The 16,632-nt window shown below is 41.9% G+C and overlaps 1 protein-coding gene across 9 annotated transcripts in view; it reads left to right on the top strand.

Annotated features, from left to right (window-relative positions):
• Unc5d (unc-5 netrin receptor D) overlaps nt 1-16,632 on the top strand; it is a 517,384-nt gene that overhangs the window by 448,824 nt on the left and 51,928 nt on the right. For 4 of the 9 annotated variants that reach the window (XM_026786850.1, XM_026786849.1, XM_026786846.1 and 1 more), the window contains 3 exons: nt 3,195-3,380; nt 7,392-7,769; nt 11,364-11,448. In XM_026786850.1, coding sequence (XP_026642651.1) covers nt 3,195-3,380; nt 7,392-7,769; nt 11,364-11,448 — 649 coding nt within the window. Of the gene's footprint in view, nt 1-2,432; nt 2,448-3,194; nt 3,381-7,391; nt 7,770-11,363; nt 11,449-16,632 lie in introns of all 9 variants that reach the window. The other 5 variants (XM_026786848.1, XM_026786843.1, XM_026786851.1 and 2 more) reach the window with 3 other exon arrangements.

The following is a 16,632-nucleotide window of genomic DNA, read 5'->3' as shown; positions in this document are numbered from 1 at the left end:
GTCTATATTTAGGAAGGTGAACATCCAAACTGGCTAGGCTCCCGCAAAGCCAGCACATTAAGTAGGATCAAAACCCCGTGCCATTGTCCTTAGCTTCTCATCAGTCCTCAATGTTCGCCATGTTCAGAGAGACCAGTTATATCCCATGCTTTTTCCGTCACAGTGGAGCTGATCTATTGGGAGCTCACCAAGGCCAGCTGGGTTAAAACTTGATATATAAAACGGGGCCTGGAGTATTTGTATATGCCATCCAGGCTGAGGCTGAAATACCAGGAGTCTATAACCATCTGGCTTTCGTACAATAACTGACTGAGAATGTGGGCTGTGTGTAAACTCCGTTGCAAACACACAGCACAGCAAAGTTGGCTCTCAAATATTTTTTTGAACTGATGGAATTATTGCATACTGAACTTTGTGACTTCCAGATTATTCTTGTGAAATCAGTACCACTTTGCTCTTCTTTCTGTAATAACCCCCCCCCCCAATCCCTCCCTGGTGGCTAATAGTTTTCCCAGGTGTCAGGGATATAAACTCCCCTGGGGCCAATGATCACCTGCAAGTCTAGCTGACTTCTCTCCCTAGCCTAGCCAAAGTACCCCTAATCAGTAGGGTTTTTTTTTTCTGTTGTTGTTGTTGTTTGAGACAGCGTTTCGTTGTAGTTTTGGAGCCTGTCCTAGAACTAGCTCTTGTAGACCAGGCTGGCTTCGAACTCAGAGATCTGCCTGCCTCTGCCTCCCACCACCACCACCACCACCTGGTTCCTAGTCAGTATTTTTAAGAATTTTATTTATTTTTAATTATGCTTAAATGTGTGTCTTTGCATTGGTTTGTGCTCATATGTGCAGATGCACACAGGCCAGAAAATGGATTAGATGACCTGGAACTGGATTTCTCAGCTGCCTTATATGGATGCTGAGAACCAAACTCTCAGGTTCTCTGCAAGAATGTTCTTAAGCATTGAGCCGTCTCTCTGCTCCCTTTACTCACGTGAAATATTTTCAATGTAATATTTCGTCCTTGTAACTTAAGTCAGATGATTCAGAAATTTTCCTGGGAAAGGAAACATGATAAACAATACATACCCTTAGTCTAAAGAGAAGGATTGGAATGATGGTGATAATTCGGCCCCCTTATGTATCAAAGACCGAAATGGGAATCTGGAAGGGAAAGGCAACTTTCCCTTGTCTCCCTCTTTTGTCTCACCGGGCTCACATCCAGTGATTTCCATTTTGAGCTCTTGAATTTTACCTTGGTAATCTCCCTGGCTCCAGGCTCCAGTCTTCCTGTTTCAGTGCCTGGAACTCTAAGAATGCCTTTATCTCGACTTTATAAGCGAAGCAGCTGCAGCCAGTACACAGCCGGGCTGCTCTCCTGCATGTGCTCCTTTGTTAAGAAGGTGTGTGCTCCCCAGAAGTATCTTTTAAATGGTTTTCCCATCACTCAGCATTATACAAGGAAGGAAAAGAACTAACTGATCTCAATTCCAAGTCCGCTCACTGTGCCCTATTTCCTGGTGTGATGCGTCTCCTGTGTTCAGTGTGCTCTCTGCCCTGAGTGTCATTCTTCCCTCCAAGGAAACACGGGGATGGGAGCATGACCAGGTTGGTGGATGCCTCCTTGTTCCTCGAAAAGATAGGCAGGCGTAGCATGGAAATTCTGCAGTGGAAGTGTGGTTCCTGGTGTCCGCAGTTCTGGGGAATGATGGCAGTGTGTCTGCCTGCCCCCATCCTGGAGTTAGAATGAAGATCTGCGTCTTACCCTGTTGCATGGCACAGCTTCACGATGCTTTGCTTATTAAACGTGTCTGTGGAACTCCTGACCTTTCAGGCCTGACTCCTTCTGACGGCTGTGCTCCTCTTTGCCCGATATTTTCATGCGTTTCCTGCACTACTGCTGATTTGGTTCCGCTTGGTCTCCACGTTCAGTCTTTAATTTGGTAACACCTTATTTTATGGCCCACTAACTTCGTTGAAAATAAATTCACTTTATACTTGTGTGACTAGCATTACCCATTTGATAAGTACCATTTTAGGGTGCGAGGAATGCATAGTAAGTGTGATGCAATTACAAGGTAAATATATGATGTGTTTCTTTTATCCCCTCAGCCCAACCCTGGATGGCAGAATAATTATTTCAGACCCATTACGTGTACTTGCTACATAATCTGTTGGGAACTTAATTATGTAGTTTTTTCTTGCCACCTTCCATTTCCATACACTCTGGGATGTCGCCTCTTTTAGGATTGCCTTGTTTTAGATAATTCTTCTATGTTGAGTTATAATAGCCCTTATCAACCTGCTTCTGGGATGAACCACACCCAATATGTGTCTGGAAAAGAATTCAGCTGTAGCTTTTCCTGGGGGTTGGGGAGACATCCACATCCTAAAATTAAACTAACGTTTTTATTTTTGCTTTGCCCATGCATTCAATAGGATGGAGTAGGCGAGGTATGGGAGAATCAGCATGTGACCCCTAACGAAGTGTCAGAGTCTAACAGTGGCTTGGTACCAGAAAACAGTTCCCATAGACACAAGAGCCCATGGTAAAAAAAAAAAAAAAAATTACCGTGGACATAAGAGCCCTCAACAATCAAAATATTCCTGTCTCACATAAAAACTGCTCTCGTGGCGATTACATATGCAAAACCAAGGTTATTGCTGTACTCTGACTATTTATATCAAAGTTGACATGCTCATAAACTCTAATCTCTTCTAACTCTCATACCATGTTAGCACCCTACCCTAAACAGATTTATGCTAATGCATGTGCCCCGAGCCCCCAATGAGCAGAGAAGCTCCTCTTTTTTTGTCATTTGTGTGAGTCTGTTTTCCCTCAAATAAAAATAAAAATATAAGAACACTTTTCAGGTAACTATGACTTCCTTAAATAAGTTAAGGAGTTGTTTGTTCTTACTAGAAAAATGTTATATTCTTTGCAAAATTGATTCTCTCCAAGTCCATTACATGGTAAGCTACCTTCACACAGTTAAGATATTTTGACTAGCCCTGCTCGGATTTATACAAGGAGCTTTGGAAACATGACTAGTATGTGAATGAGAGTTTAACTTGAAGCTAGCTTCCTGTGTGATCTGAGCAGTAGGCTCCAGACTCCAAGAGCATACCATGTTCTGTCCTGGGGTGGTTCTATGGCCTTAGCCCATGTTAGCCACTTAGGACTTCTCTTGTGTCTTTCAGGCATTGAAAATGCCAGCGACATTGCCTTGTACTCGGGCTTGGGCGCAGCTGTCGTGGCCGTGGCAGTCCTGGTCATTGGTGTCACCCTCTACAGACGGAGTCACAGTGACTACGGCGTGGATGTCATTGACTCTTCTGCATTGACAGGTGGCTTCCAGACCTTCAACTTCAAAACAGTTCGTCAAGGTCAGCGGCATAGGTCCCCCAACACCTTATCCTCAGGACCATGGGCCTCACTCACACAGGGGTCCCCATGTTGTTGACCCTGTGTGAAGGTAGCTCTTGGTTCTGAGAGCCGCTACCAAAGTGTTTCCATTCATGACAACACCAAATTTGATAAAATGATTTTCTTGGTCCTCAGCAACTGTTAGGGTGCATGGATCTCAATTTATTATTGGCAACATTCTAGTGAAGTAGTTCATTCAACCTTTTATATTTAGAATGCTTAATGAGTAACTGTTCTCAAATTATCCAACTTTTATCTTTAAAGAAACCTGAAAAACTTTCTATGTTTAAGAAACACTTTACATGTTTAATTTCATTAACTAAAATAGTCAGCACTAAAGGCCGAGGAAACAGCTGTAGATCACAACTTCCCAAGCACCTTTATTATATAGATTTTATAATTTACTCATTTCGAATAAGTAAAAAGGATTTAAAAGTTATCTGAGGGGTCAGTTAGACAACGACAAAATGAAATTCCAGGCTAAAGGACTTTCAGCTACTGCCAAGTCCAACCAATCTTTTGTTGTAGGGAAAGAAACATTTTTCATGTCAACTCACTGCCATGCTCTTTCTCAAAAGAGAGAGAGTCATTTAATGCTCTATTATGAGCCAAACCTGTTCCTGAATTCAAGGTGGTGATAGGATATATTTGGTTTTAATTTAAGGCAAAGAGAAACTGTTTCTCTTCAAAGGATGGAGTTTTCTACCTTGAGCCTCATTACCCATGCCATGGCTTTTATTTCTCTTCATAGTGTGAGTATTGCCTCTCCTAGATGTTGAAGACTTTCTGTGCCCACTGTCTGTTGGGCACACAGGCTACTGAAGTACAAACCCAAACCTGATACCACAGCAATTAAGACATGACTAGGAGAAATGGGCTTCTCCCCTTGGCTTTTATTTCGGGGCACCTCTGTGTTAAGCTGCTATTGGTGAGCCAGTATTGTGTACAAGTCCCCATGTTTTAAAACCAGTTGTATTCTCGTATGAAACAGCTATGAGGCAAAGCAGTTATTCTGAGTCACCACTTCACAGCTATAAAATGAGAATGCTAACATCCTCCTCACAGTGTTCTTGTGAAATTGAGTTTGCCTAGAATAACACGGGGAAGCCCTTGGCATTTGGGAAGAGCTCATATTCTGGATATAGTGCTAGATGGTCACATGTTCTCTGGTCAAGGGATATCAGTATGTTCTGTGGAACAGCAAGTAACAGAAAGTGGCAGTAGCCTTTCCTAAACATGCTTAGGGAACGGTGATTTACATAAGTTGGAGATGTCTCCTCCTGAAGGAGTGTGTCAGAATGTTGGTATATTATGAATCTCTAAAAGAATCACTTCATCAGAGCATCTGACCACCCTGTTTATTTTTTGTCTAAGAATTTAATAAATATCATGATAGAAGATAAAGTATCTTTCTATAACTGTTATTCTCCCTATATCCATTGACAATGAACTTCATTTTTATAGACTGTGACTTTAACCTCCACTGTCCTGAAGATGATATCTTCATGAACACAACTAGTACCCCAGGCAGGGGAACACCAAGAATGTTAGGCAGAATGGCGTCCCAGTCTCATTTCTGCAATGAAATTGTAATGAAATACCTCAAAGAAAAGAAACTCAAGGGAAAGAGGGTTTATTCAGCTGGCAATTGCAGATGACAGTTCCATCATTGCTGGGAAGTCAAGGTTAGAATCGGAAGCAGCTAGTCATGTCCACAGTTTATTGCAGAGAGAAATGAATGCTTATATTCTTACTAGTGCTCAGCCCACTCTCTCCACTCTTACAGGGTTCAAGACCCAAACCCAAGGAATGATGCTGCCGCAGTGAACATGTTATTCCCACATTAGTTAACACAATCCAGACAATTCCCCACAGACATTCCCACGGGTCAATCTGATCTTGATAGTCCTTCATTGAGACTCTCTTTTCAGGCGATTCTATGTGTGTCAAGTTGCCAGTGAAATTAAAACTAAGCTTTACAAGTATAATCTGCTATGGTGTGGTCAAATACAGCCTCAGGAGGTGTAGACCCCTGGGTTTAATGCCTAGCACTGCAAAATAAGTAGACAGATAAGAAGATAGAAAGGAGCCAGACAGAATAGCATGCTTATATTAAAAGAGGAAAATAGGTTTCTAAAGAGAAAATAGGGGTAACCAGAAGTGTGTGTGTGTGTATGTGTGTATGTGTGTGTTGGTGTGGGGAGCAGGTAACTGGCCCTAATCAGGCTTAAATTAAGTTGGCAGTCAACATTTTCTATTATAGATTTGTGCATGTGAGTGTGTGTTTTGTTTGTCTATGTTCTCTCATTCTCTCTGTCTAGTTCTCTCTCTCTCTCTCTCTCTCTCTCTCTCTGTGTGTGTATGTGTGTGTCTGTGTCTATGTGTTTCTGGTGATGGGACGCAGGCCTTCACATATGCAAGGCAAGTTTTCTACCACTGTGCCATGCCCCTAGCCTCGTACATACATCTATACCCAGCTATGTTCCTTGTCTGTGCTGTCTACATTTCAGAAATAATTCCCCCATGTGCTAGGCGAGTCTTTTAAGAGTAGTCAAATAATCAAAAATTAAGCTTCGAAAGGTGGGAGTTTGTGATCAAATAGCCAGGAGATTTGGGGCTATGAGATTTTGAAGTCTCCATGGAAACTGCTGTTTCATACTGTTTTCAAATGTGTTACATTCTTCAGTCCCTCTTTTTCTTGGGAAGACCACAGACAAGAGCAAGGTTATCATCTGATAAACTCAGTGTGGTTCTGTTAAAAAGGAGTGTTTGATGGTGGCTGCATCTCAACACAGCAGCCCAAAGATGGAGAAAGGGCATCATCAAAGGGCCATTAGCATTGCATTCTCACGTCTTATTTATTTTCTCTGTGATTTTTGGTTCTTAGCGCATCCCGACACACCGTGCAAAAAGTCAAGGTGATAGATCCTCTCTTGGTGCTTGTACAAATTAGGAAAATAGAAAAACAATAGAGACTAATGTAGTACTGTCTAGAACTGAAACATTTTCAAAAATATCATATTTGAAACATTTTTTTTGGTCAGGTCCAAAAGGGAAATTTTTTAATATGATTTGGGTTTCCATTTGAGCTGTCGTATTGATGAAGTGATGTGGGTGGGAGGCTCGGGAGGGAAGGATGTTCGGTTATTTACTAATAAATGAGATTACTTCATCACGAGAAAATATCACAGGCTTCGATTAACATTTGGCTTAGGAAAAAAAATGGTGAACCCAACAGATGATTAAAACCCCAGTCCAATTTCTTTTGTTTTTATGAAGATTGTTTTGTTCATTTGTTTTAAGCCAGAAAGGCTTCCTTTCTGACGTGCCTCCCACATACAAGCCAAGCCAATCTCCCTGCCAGAGTGGGGTGTGTGATGTTCAAGGACATTGGCTCCTCAGACAGTGATTGGTAACGTCCCCTGAACTATTTTCTCCAAGGCATCTCCCCGACCCAGCTCCAGGAACCACTCAGAATCCCACAAGGGATTTCCCACAGCCTCTATGGGCTCATAGAAGCAACACGAAGAGTCACCACACTGTGGCATCTCTTGCTATTTAAAAGGAACAGATGTTATTTTGCTTCAAACTGGATTGCAAAACATCTTTCTCATTTCTTCTTCTTTTTTTTAATACCTTTTCTTTGCCAGTTAAAATAATCACACAAACACTGCCTGATACAGCCACCCAATCTAGTGTCCGAATTCCTTATTTTGAAAAGAAGGCATGCAAAGAGTCCTGGGTATGAAGGGGTGGGGCCCATGGCACTCAAAAAACAACCTGGAAGGCCAGAGGTCCCCATTCATTTCCCAGACATTGGTGTGTGACTCCATCTGGATGAGTAGAGCCAACTGCTGCCAATCAGTGCACCCAACACCCATACATATTCTCCGTTAATAGAAGCAACAGCAAAAAGAGGAACGGGGGTGTCTCTTTAGTGTCTGAGTGACAGATCGATCTTGTCTTACCAGGAAACTCTCTACTCCTGAATCCGGCTATGCAGCCAGACCTGACAGTGAGCCGGACATACAGTGGGCCCATCTGTCTACAGGATCCGCTGGACAAGGAGCTCATGACGGAGTCCTCGCTCTTCAACCCTCTCTCTGACATCAAGGTTAAAGTCCAGAGCTCATTCATGGTTTCCCTAGGAGTGTCGGAGAGGGCCGAGTACCATGGCAAGAATCACTCCGGGACTTTTCCCCACGGAAACAACCGCGGCTTTAGTACAATACATCCCAGAAACAAAACACCGTACATCCAAAATCTGTCGTCACTGCCCACAAGGACGGAGCTGAGAACAACTGGTGTCTTTGGCCATTTAGGGGGGCGCTTAGTGATGCCAAATACAGGTGGGTGGTAAGTGTGTGTTTGTACCTTTTCCTTGTTTGTGTAAAGACTTTTTTTTTATAAGTATGCAGTAAGATCCCTCTGATTCATTGTGGGAAAGCGTCAAAGGTTGTGGCTACATTTGGCATAAACACAGCTCAAAAGTGCTCCTGAAATAGGCGGAGCCTTCTCTGTGCCTGCGGGGACAGAACAACATGTGTGATGCTGCTGATAGCCATCTTTTTTCAGGCAGTATGGGTGGGCTGCCGGGTCTGAGACCCTTTGGAATATGATACCTAAAGGATGATAAGGAGGAAGCAAACACAATCCTTTGTTACAATCTACAAGTGCCATGCTTATTCATTATGTGTGTGTGTGTGTGTGTGTGTGTGTGTGTACATAAACTGACAATTTAGTGCAAGAACAGTCACACGACACATTTTCTGGCCTATGAGCCATCTCCATGGCAGTGACCCTTGATAACCACATTAGTTTTTTTAAATTATTATTTCACTGGTTCTTGGCAAACAATGATGATGAATCTTTGCATTACCATTCTTTGAAACTCAAGCATCAGTTGGAGGCCGATATCATCAGCACAACTAATTTCTAAATATGTGTTTCCCTTCTTTGAGTATTAAGGGGGGAAATTTTCTGGATATTTGGACTGGATATTTTAGAACCCTGGCATAGATCACTTTCAAAATGGCATCCTAGATATAGATAGATCTTCAGGGTTGCTGTCTGAGACCCGAGTAAAGCAAAAAAGCAACTGGTTTCTCTTCTGAGTTCTAAGCCATAAGAACTAACAGTGGTGATGAACCCCAGGTGGACATTGATGGATGAGAGGGACAGGACCGTTTAATCTGGCCATGTTCTAACACAGAAATTAAATATAAAACCAAGGTTTTAAAGAGTGGAAATGGCCACCATTTTATTTCATAAAATGAATTCTGGGGCAGGGCCAGTCTCACGGTATGAGAGCCTGTCTGGTGACTTTGTGAGTTGAAACTGAACTTCTCTTAACTTGACAGATGTTGCTTTGCCCTCCCCCAGATTACTTGTGTCCTCTCATGCACCGTCCCAAAATATATTTTATTTCTGAAATATTGAGGGAGTGCCAAGACCAAAACATTCATTGCCCATAGTTGCTTAATTTTCCTTAAAGAAACACAGAAATGAAAATTAGGAGAAAAAAAAGATGTTTCTTTTCCCTTGTCTCCCTTTGAGGAACATTCATATTATATAAAATAAAACTCAGTTTGCTTGTCAGTCATAACCATGAGCGGGAAGTTTTCAAGTCTACTGACAAGAAGCACCGGACGAAATTGCAGCTGTACAGTGCAAATGAGGTTTAGGAAAAAGAAGTGTAGGGAATTGAAACATGCTCCTTGTTATTTGCGGGGCATAAATGCAAACTATGCCCTGGGGAACTGGAGAGCACAGAAAGCATGGCAAAGAAATTAGATTGCTCTAATGCCATCCATCCCAAATTGCCAGGCAGTGCACTCTGGAGATCATTTATTATGCAAAATATGAAAGAAGAAACTCAGACAGGTGGTTCTGTTGTTATATCAAATTTAAAAAGAAAAAAAAAAAAAGACCTGTCAGAGTAGCTGGTAGCATTGGGGAACTGCAATTTAAAAAAAAAAAAAATCAAAGGGAATTGGTGAATGACATGTTGCAAATGGAGACTTCTTGAAAGGACCATAGGCATAAAACATTCCCACTGTGTTTTCTTTCTCATACTCTGCAACGTGCCACCAACGGACTAATGTCCCCTGCCCTACCATCCTTGTTCCTGTGATGAGCTGTCTTCAACCTCCATGTTTGAAGGCTAATATAAATTATGATTGAAGCAGAATAAAAAATAAAAGAGCCAATGAACGAGCTTCTTGATACAGGCTGAATTTAGGAAGAACCTGAATAAGGCTTCAATCTAAACAAAGGGAGTGAAGCTTACTTGAAAGAAATGAGATATGGGAGGACCCACAAACAGCCCCAGGCAACGACCGTCGACACAAGACAGCATAACTCAGAGCCTGGTTTTATGCTAAGAAGTTTGAATCCTTTGCATACATTTTCATACTGGTGATATGTTTATTCTGTGTCAGGGAAAGTGCTAAGTGTTGTTAATGTAACGTGACACGGTTGTCTGCTAGTCTGCTGGGCTTCTACAGAGAAATCTTCATAGTTCTGTGTAATCACAGTATAGAGATCCTGAAGAAGAGGCAATAGAGAGACAAAGGCCAAACTAAGAGAAGGTTGAATGACTAGGACATAGGTTCTAGGTGACATATGAACATCCAGAATATCCCAAGTTACAGTCTGTCTTCAATACCAGGAAAAGATACCTACAATGGAGACCATGCCATTCGGTAGCCGCAATTAAGGAAGAATAGCAAATGGAAGGAACATCTGATTGGAGGTCCCCAGCATGTTAATTACAGTTATCCCACTATTGATGTAAAGGTGCAGAATAGAAATGCATCTTCTTACTGAAAAGCTGTGCGCAGGATTTCAATATGCCCCATCCTTACTTCTAGTGAAGGATATTTTCAGTCACTAGCGTGTTACTGAATAATGATGTAAATATGAATCACAAAAGACTTGATTCACAGTAAGTCTCTCACTCCTCGACTCTAGCTGCTGCACACACACAGAGAAGAACAGGAAAAGCTTGTCAACAGCAACCTGTAAGCTTTCTCTGCCATTATCGCTAACAAAAGGAATAAGGGTGAAAGCGTCATTGCTCACAGCATAGGATGCCCAGAGATTTTTATTTTGTGTGGCGCTCTTACTGTTTCTCTAGTTCATTTCTTTTTGTAAAGAGAAAGTCACACTCAAGAGAATCCCAGTTTTTCACAGATGTCTCTCTTTGTCCAAAGTAAAGGATTTTCTTCATAGTCATAAATAGGAAATCTGAGACATTTCACACGCGGTAGTATAGCTTCACAATGACATGGCATGCATGTGGTTAAGTCACTGTCTCTTCTTTGACACTTCTCGACTGCTGTTTGCAGATTTAAAGTCACATTAATTGCACAATGACACAGATTATCCTAAAACTTCTCAGACTCTTGGTATTTTTCCTAATTCCTTTGAAAAAGATGCGATAATTCACATAGCCCATTCCTCAATTTCCTTGCAGATGTTGCTTGTAAGACGATCTCATTCCAGGTTCAAGGAAAATATTAACTTACCCATCATCCCAGACACCCTCTCTGGAGATGAGAACAAGACATATATAACCACATTTTATTTTTGATTTGGGAGAAAGTTAGTTGAAGGGCTGATAAATTCTTATGTAGTCAGGTATATTTGGTAGTTTCTGGTCTTGGGATAGCCAGTCTTTTAAGGGAACTGAATGATGCTGGCAAGGTTTCAGATAAAAATGAACATTGAATGTGCTCTCTTTTGGTCACTGATATAGATTAAGGGTTTCCTCATGTTTTTTAGAGGTCTTCAAGGTTTCTTATTTATACATCATAAATCAGTAAGAGGAAATCTTTTGTGTGTGCGTCAATAAGGTGCCCAAATAGCATGCTTCAAATTAATTGGGCTATTTTTGTATGACCTCTTGGCCTTTTTTTTTCTTTTTCTTCTTTTTGTCTTAGGGGTGAGTCTACTCATACCTCATGGTGCCATCCCAGAGGAAAATTCTTGGGAGATTTATATGTCAATCAACCAAGGTGAACCAAGGTGAGAGACTGAGAAGGCCAGCATATTAATCATTCCTTGATTATTCAGTGGGATTTCTGCAGAAAATCTGAGTTTATTGTTCAAATGAGGGAAAGAGGCCTCGGGATGAAGCAGAGACTATAAAGGAAATACAGTTCTGCATTGCGTCTTAAGGTTATTGGCGTCTAAACAGGAGGCACGAAGTGGGAAACGGTGAGCCAGTAGAAAGATGCATGACCAGAAACTGTGCCTAAACTTCCCCACAGTGTCACCTGCACACAAAATTAAATGACCTTTGCAGATGTTGCTTGGTGCACAGCACTGTGTGGGGCCCTCAAATGATGCTATCCTGACTTTTCAGGTTCATCAGAAGGCCCACTCCTTACAAGCAGGGAGACAGTTGCTTAGATGATTTTCCTAAGTGTTGGGAAAAATAAATGTGGTCTTCAATAGCTTTCAGGTCTGACAGATTTCAACAGCATTAAATTCAATTACATGAACAGATACAAATCTTGTCACATACTCTTTTTAATGAAAGTAGTTGGTTATTTTCTTGCTGCAACTCTAACATTTCTAGAAATGTTGCCTTCTTCCACACAAGATAAAGCTAGCTACTCTTTAGAAAGCAATTTGTCTCATAAACTGGATACATACCTCTGGCATTTTTAGTCATAACATCTTGGTTGTTTTAAAATAGATTTTCTGTTGTTGTTGTTGTTGTTAGTATGGAATACATGAAAGAAAAATACTAGAAAGAAAAAGAGCCAGAGAAACAGATGGTTGAAACAGATTCTTTTATAGTGATTTATACAGAAGGATTTGTGGGTACCCAGTGGTTCTACCTAGCTCTTCTATGGGGTTTAAAGAGAATGCACGACAATATTCCGCGAGCTGGTTATTAGTGAATCTCTCGGGGGATTTAGCGTGTGGCTGTGCTTCGATGGGCACTTGAAATACATTTTTGGTTGTGTAGAAATCAGTCTGTACCTACCTGTATCTACCTCCTTAGACAGCATAATAGTCTAGGTACAATTGGTTAGCATGGACCTTAAAAGGCAAAAGGTGGCCCTTGTAGAGGTGCTGATGGCTTAAGGAACTGCAGCTGGCAGATATTGGGAACAGACTCAGAGAGGTTAGCTTTGTTTTGGCATGCAGTACCAGGCATTGAACCCAGGTACTCAAGAAGGCTAGGCAAGTGCTGAGTCAGTGAGCTGTATCCTCAGCGCAAGGGAGAGAGAGAGCTGCGGAGAGTTTCACACGGTCTTGGGGAAGTTAGTTACTTGATTGAGGTTGCTGTCTCATCTGTATGTTTTTAACTCATTGTCCCCCCAAATGTCAAGTGGAGTCATCCCTCAGCATCCACAAAGTTTTGCTTCCAGGACCCTACAAAGACACCAAAACCCCAAGATGCTCAAGTACCTTATATAACGTGTCACAGGATATATGTTTAACCTATGCACACTCCCCATCCTGCTTTCCATCAGCTGTAGATTACTGATAATTCCTGATACCATATTGTGCTGAGATTAAAACTCTGCCCATTCTCAGTACAGATGAGGTTTATTGTCTACAAATGTGGAATACTGAGTACTTACTGACTAAGGTGAGCCAGTCAATCCTCCCTGATTCATGGCCTTCTGCCAATTCTGAATTCCCTACCCTTTCCCTTCATTGTAATCGATCTTCTGGGTCTGTGCTCAGCTCCTTCCATTCAAACCCATCCCCAATGCCTTCCACCTCATTATGAGAGCCTGCCTAGGGCTACTTCACATTTTTCTGAGACACCTAATTTACAGTGCACCTCCATCCCAATCTCTTTCTGGAAGGTTCCCCATCCTAAGAGGTCAGAAAATGAAATGTGCCAACAGGCATCAAGTATATGAGGACTTAAAATGCTCAAAAATATTGGAGAGGAATGATTGCATAGGGCATCCTGCAATTTTAAGGTGAAACAGAATACTGCCTATGAACTCACAGAGTCTAATAACCGTGAAAGACAGGTTGGCCTAGTGAGGTCACTCCATGGGCCACCCTTTGCCTTTTAAGTTCTATGCTAACCAATTGGGGTTGTCCATCTGTATCTAGACTATTACTGCTGTCTAGGGAGGTGGATACAGATAGGAATGGTTTCCCTAAGATTTTACATCAGTGATGTGTGTGTTTTCCTTCCTATTTTACTTTGGAAATATAGAATGGTAAAAGGCACATGTTTCCTATTGTAACCTGTTAATGTGTCTTGTATCCTGATGGAATGGACACTCTGGGCTGCAGGCTAGCCTACTTCCTTTGTAATCCTCACCCCCCCCCCTTTGAGTGACACCAAACTATTTGAAAACTGCTAAAAATAGAAAATGCCTTTCTGTTCCCATTTTTTTTTTTGTTTGTTTGTTAAGCTGAGATAAATTTTTTCCGTCTAAGCCAAGAAGATGCTTTAGATCTGTGTTCTTTAGCTTTTAATCTTCTGACTAATCAGGAAAAGGCCATTGTGGTGTCTTCCTTTGTAATATCACTTGAAAACCCATTTTCATTTTATTCCATCCATCTGTCCGCATAAACTTGCCTCTAAATCCGGCACAGAGCAAAAATCTGCTGCCCCATTTCATCCCATCCCTTTGTGTTGGGGGTGTGAGAACTGGATTTGTTGGTACTTACAAGGTCGCAACACAGAATACACGGGATCTTACAAACATCTTTACGCTATATTTAGATACAGACCTACCATGCCTTTGTCCTTACCCCATTTCTATTATCCTGCTCTAAGTGCTCCCCCACCCCCACCATGTGGAACTCTGTTTGATCACTCTAGGCTTTCTGCCTGATTTCTATGGCTGTGGATAGGGAATTGAAGACACAAAACAGCCCTGCTATTAAAGGAATCTCACCTGGCTCTATTTTCAGGCTTTGATGCTTGTGTGAATGTGTATGGTGTTCATGTGTGTATTGGTACATGGACATGTGATTCATGTGCATATTTACCGGACACAATGGCTTGAGGGGAAGCAGGTGGCAGAGGGCTGCAGCATCAGCTAAGAGTTCACGTATTAAACTGTAAGCTGAGACACAGAGCACTGAGGAGAGCAGGAGGATTTTGAAGCCCCTAAGCTGGCCTGCCCCTGCTGCCCCTACTGCCTGATGATACAAGGTGATAAACCTCCTCCACCAAGGTCACGCCTCCCCAGCAGTTCCATCAGCTGGGGAGCAAGTATTTCAAACACGTGTCTATGGGGGGCCATTCTCTTTCAAACCACCACAGCTCTCAAAATGTTTTAGGGTTGGAGCATTTCTGATTTGGGGCTTTCAGGTTAAGGTATTCACTAGGTACCATTGCAGTAGAAAGAGTCATGGGAATCATGAGAATAGAGTAGGTTCTGAATGCACCATATGGGCAGACTTAAGACAAGGAGGCAGGAGGGGGCTGCTTTGTCATCTGAGTCCTGTCTGAAAAGATGAGAAAGGAGTCTTAGTGGTATCTTTCTCTCTAGGGAAATTTCCTGATGGCTGTAAGTCGAGGTGTGTGTGTGTGTGTGTGTGTGTGTGTGTGTGTGTGTGTGTGTGTGTAGTCTTAAAGAGTTAAAGAGTGACCAGACCTAAAGGTTTGTCCCTTGTTAGAGTCACTCTGGTGTCACAACACGGCTTTAATTGTCTTTCTTCCAACCACACAGCAGCCTTGCTACAGACGGGAGAACTAGCTTCATGCTATAAACAGACTGGGATAGGATGGCCTCCAGGATGGGGAGTGGACTGGTCCCTAGAATGTGAATGGTGATAGTATCAGAGCCTTCAGGGGAGATTTGCGGATGAGAAGCCTCCGGTTTCCCGATGGAGACTGCACATTATCTAGGCCACAGGCTCCTGACCTAGGGGCTCTGTGCACACGTTGACTTGCGCAATGGCTCTCAGTGAAGTTCGTCTCAGCCTCTGTGTTCCCATCCAAAACATCTGGGCTAACGTTTTTGTTCTTTGGTTTTTGTTTTATGTTTTCTCAGATATCATGGGTGGGTGGGGGATTTCGTCCTTTATAGATTAACCAATTTCTAACCATTTTATAAAAGTCAAATTTGGGTATTCAAGTAAAAGGATTTCATGCTGTGGCCCTTTCCAGCTATCCTACAATAAGAACATTGTATGTCAAATGAGATAGACCAGTCCTCCTCACGCTGTTTTCTGCAGCCCACCTTACCAACGGCTGGAGAGTAGAGAACTGGACCAGAAAATTATTATGGGGAGCTTTCTTCTGAGAAGCAATAAAATGAAACCAAAGGCAAACATTCATTTCTTTTTCCAATTACACTGTCATGTGGATATCCCAGACCAAATGCTTAGGCCAGCATCGGAAATGTAAGTGATCTTGCTGACGGCTTGACAAAAGGACACATATTTTGGCATTTGGGTGCAGCAAGGATGGGATATTTCAACTATTTTGTTTCCTAGGTTTGTATATATACATGGAATGATATAATCTACTTAATGGGTACCAAGTTTGGAAAGGTAGAACTAGGTCATTTGAAACACCTTTTTAAAAGATGCATATATAGTGGGTGTTGCTTTTAATAGCAGAGTGTGAAATGACATCAAATGCTAAGAAGACAGAAGGAACTCTGGAATTCTGAGAAAAGAAGGTGGACTTTCTTTCCCAAGATGAGCTTCTATCATACTATCAACAGCTTCATGTGGGTTTGATTTCACAGTACACACACACACACACACACACACATAAACATAAATGGACACACACATATAAATATACACACATATACTTCCTCCTAAACCGTGCTTATACAGAGCATGTACAGAAAAATGTCCTTGGCTTTGTTTGGAATAACCTTATTTTTAGAAGGATAAGCAGAAAACGTGAATACATACATTTTTTTATCAATAAGATTAAAAGAGAGGCCAGTTGGCCATTATAGCAGATATAGAGGTTTATGAGAAGATACGTTTGCAGTGATGTATGTTTATATCAAACTAATATTTGAAGCCCTTGTCCTAAAAGAGCCTCCCACCCCAGTGCAAGACTAAACAATACATTACTCAAAAGCCTTGGCTTCTCAGGAGATAAGGCATTCTTGATCCCAGATTACTAGAACTATACGGTAGTCCCCATCTGATCCTAGCCACTTGAGTCAAGCTAAGAGCACTTGCTATTCACTGACCCTGACAGCAGGTGGCTGGGCAGGCTACTGCTGGTGCTGCTGGTGCTGCTGG

The sequence above is a fragment of the Microtus ochrogaster genome, linkage group LG7_11, assembly GCF_000317375.1.
Source record: "Microtus ochrogaster isolate Prairie Vole_2 linkage group LG7_11, MicOch1.0, whole genome shotgun sequence".
In the NCBI taxonomy this organism is placed as follows: domain Eukaryota; kingdom Metazoa; phylum Chordata; class Mammalia; order Rodentia; family Cricetidae; genus Microtus; species Microtus ochrogaster.
Note: the sequence above shows the minus strand (reverse complement) of the source record. Positions and strands in the feature narration are given on the sequence as shown.